We start from the raw sequence: 2,304 nt of genomic DNA on the forward strand, positions 1-2,304 counted from the left end.
CAAGAGACATGTGGTTGCATAAACGATTAATAAATAACTTGGTTGGCTGAACAGTGGCTTATATTCTTGAATGAAGGAAAGGTTTATTAAACGAGAACCAGCTGGTTGGTCGGAGAGTTGGTAGCTAGAAGACATCCGTCACTTCTTGGTACACTATAACATAACAGTTACAACTCCTCTAATACTATGACGTCACTGCTACAACACCTTTGGACATAAATCTTCTGAATCAGAGTTAAACTATGACTAAACAAAATTCGATACATCTAATCTAGTGACAACATGATTTTCAGTTTTGTGTATCACGATGAAGTTTGATACAAGCTTACACACGTCTGTTTATCGAAGATAAGGATTTGGGAGATAATCCCTAATTTTTTGTAATTGGTTGAATCAGTTAAATGATTTACAGATGAATTGAAATTATTCAATAATAAAAATTGATACAAGACCATACGTTTTTAGTGTCAATTTAAGAGACACAGGTTGTATTACTGGTACTTATTTTAGCGACTGGAGAGAATTAAAGAGCAAACTAAACAGTGGAGGGACAAAATCACTTGTGGGTAAACTGGTGGTTAGGGTTAGGGTTAGGGTGACGCAAGAAGAGCAAAAGCAGCAGCAGTAGTAGCAGAAAGAAAAAGAAGAAGAACAACAGCAACAACAGTGGAGGCGCAATGGCCCAGTGGTTTGGGCAGCGGACTTGCGGTCGGAGGATCGCGGCTTCGATTCCCAGATCGGGCATTGTGAGTGTTTATTGAGCGAAAACACCTAAAGCTCCACGAGGCTTCGGCAGTGGGTGGTGGCGACCCCTGTTGTACTCTTTCGCTCCAACTTTCACTCTTTCTTCCTGTTTCTTGTCCCCGACTTCCTACGCAACCGGTGAGCCTGGATGCGCATTCATCCATCTATCGATGCTCTCGGTGTCGGGGGTTGACCTGCTTTCTCTTCTGCGGGTCTTATTACGAATAGCAAAGGACCACGGTTCGGACAGTTCGGACCGGACCGCTCAACAGCAACAGCAACAGAAGAAGAAGAAGAAGAAGAAGAAGAAGAAGAAGAAGAAGAAGAAGAAGAAGATAGCAACATGATTTTCATTTAGACCACCAACGCTATTCCACCGTCACCCATATTACCGCAGCTGTTGCTGCCGCCTGCTTTGCTGTTGACGCTGCTGCTCCTACCACCACCGTCGACAACCACCACCAACAACAACTACTACTACTACAGAAACAACAATAAAAATGCTACCGGCAACAGTGACACAATCACCACTACTATTACCACAACCACCTCCACCACTGCCGCCACCACCACCACCACTACCATTCTCCTATATTAAAAGCCATTCCGGTCACTCCAGCACCCCCCCTCCTCGGATTGACCATTATCAGTGTCAGCACACCTACATTAACCTGTCAGCAGATTTCATCTAAGAAAGACACGATCAATCTCCACATGCTCCCCTCCTCCCCACCATCCCGACCCCCCCCCCCCTGCAAACGTCTTGGAAGAAATTAATCAATAATTCAGATATTTATGTATTCTGTACTGACGATAACAACAACAACAACAACAGCATAGACAACAAAATAATGACAGTAACGGCGATGGCGGTGGCCACGGCGGCAACGTCGGCGGCGGCACCAGCAGAGGCGACGACGGCGGTGGCCACGGCGGCGGCACCAGCAGAAGCGACGACGGCGGCAGCATCGGCGGCGGCACCAGCAGAGGCGACGACAGCGGTGGCCACGGCGGCAGCGTCGGCGGCGGCACCAGCAGAGGCGACGACGGCGGCAGCGTCGGCGGCGGCACCAGCAGAGGCGAAGACGGCGGTGGCCACGGCGGCACCAGCAGAGGCGATGACGGCGGTGGCCACGAAGATGGTAGCGGTGGTGGCATTGACAATAACCATGCTGGCGACCTCGACGACGAGAGTAACAACAGTAACAAGAAGACCGATAACATCAACAACATCAGCAGTCAGAGCGAGTGTCTCTGCTCTTTTTTTTTTTTTTTTGGTACAGTGAGTGATAATCTTGAAGCAGGTGATATATAACTTACACTCACACAGACACAGGAAAATAATGATACTATCACACACACACACGCACACACACACACGATAGCTAAAAGAGCACTTGTGCGTTAATGCAAAAAAACACACGTTGAAGCCGGAGAGCTGGCAGAAACGTTAGCACGCCGGGTGAAATGCTTAGCGTTATTTCGTCTGCTGCTATGTTGTGAGTTCAAATTCCGCCGAGGTCGACTTTGCTTTTCATCTTTCCGGGGTCGATTAAATAA

General features: G+C 47.8%; 1 protein-coding gene across 1 annotated transcript; it reads left to right on the top strand.

Annotated features, from left to right (window-relative positions):
• Window positions 1–1,579: 1,579 nt before the first annotated feature.
• On the top strand, window positions 1,580–1,982 carry LOC115227643 (keratin, type I cytoskeletal 9-like; the record flags this gene model as incomplete). The annotated part of the gene is made up of 1 exon (XM_029798406.1): window positions 1,580–1,982. A coding segment is annotated over one exon (403 nt), but the record flags the coding sequence as incomplete, so codon positions are not given.
• Window positions 1,983–2,304: the final 322 nt, after the last annotated feature.

This window comes from Octopus sinensis, unplaced genomic scaffold, assembly GCF_006345805.1.
Source record: "Octopus sinensis unplaced genomic scaffold, ASM634580v1 Contig06014, whole genome shotgun sequence".
NCBI classification, from domain to species: Eukaryota; Metazoa; Mollusca; class Cephalopoda; order Octopoda; family Octopodidae; genus Octopus; species Octopus sinensis.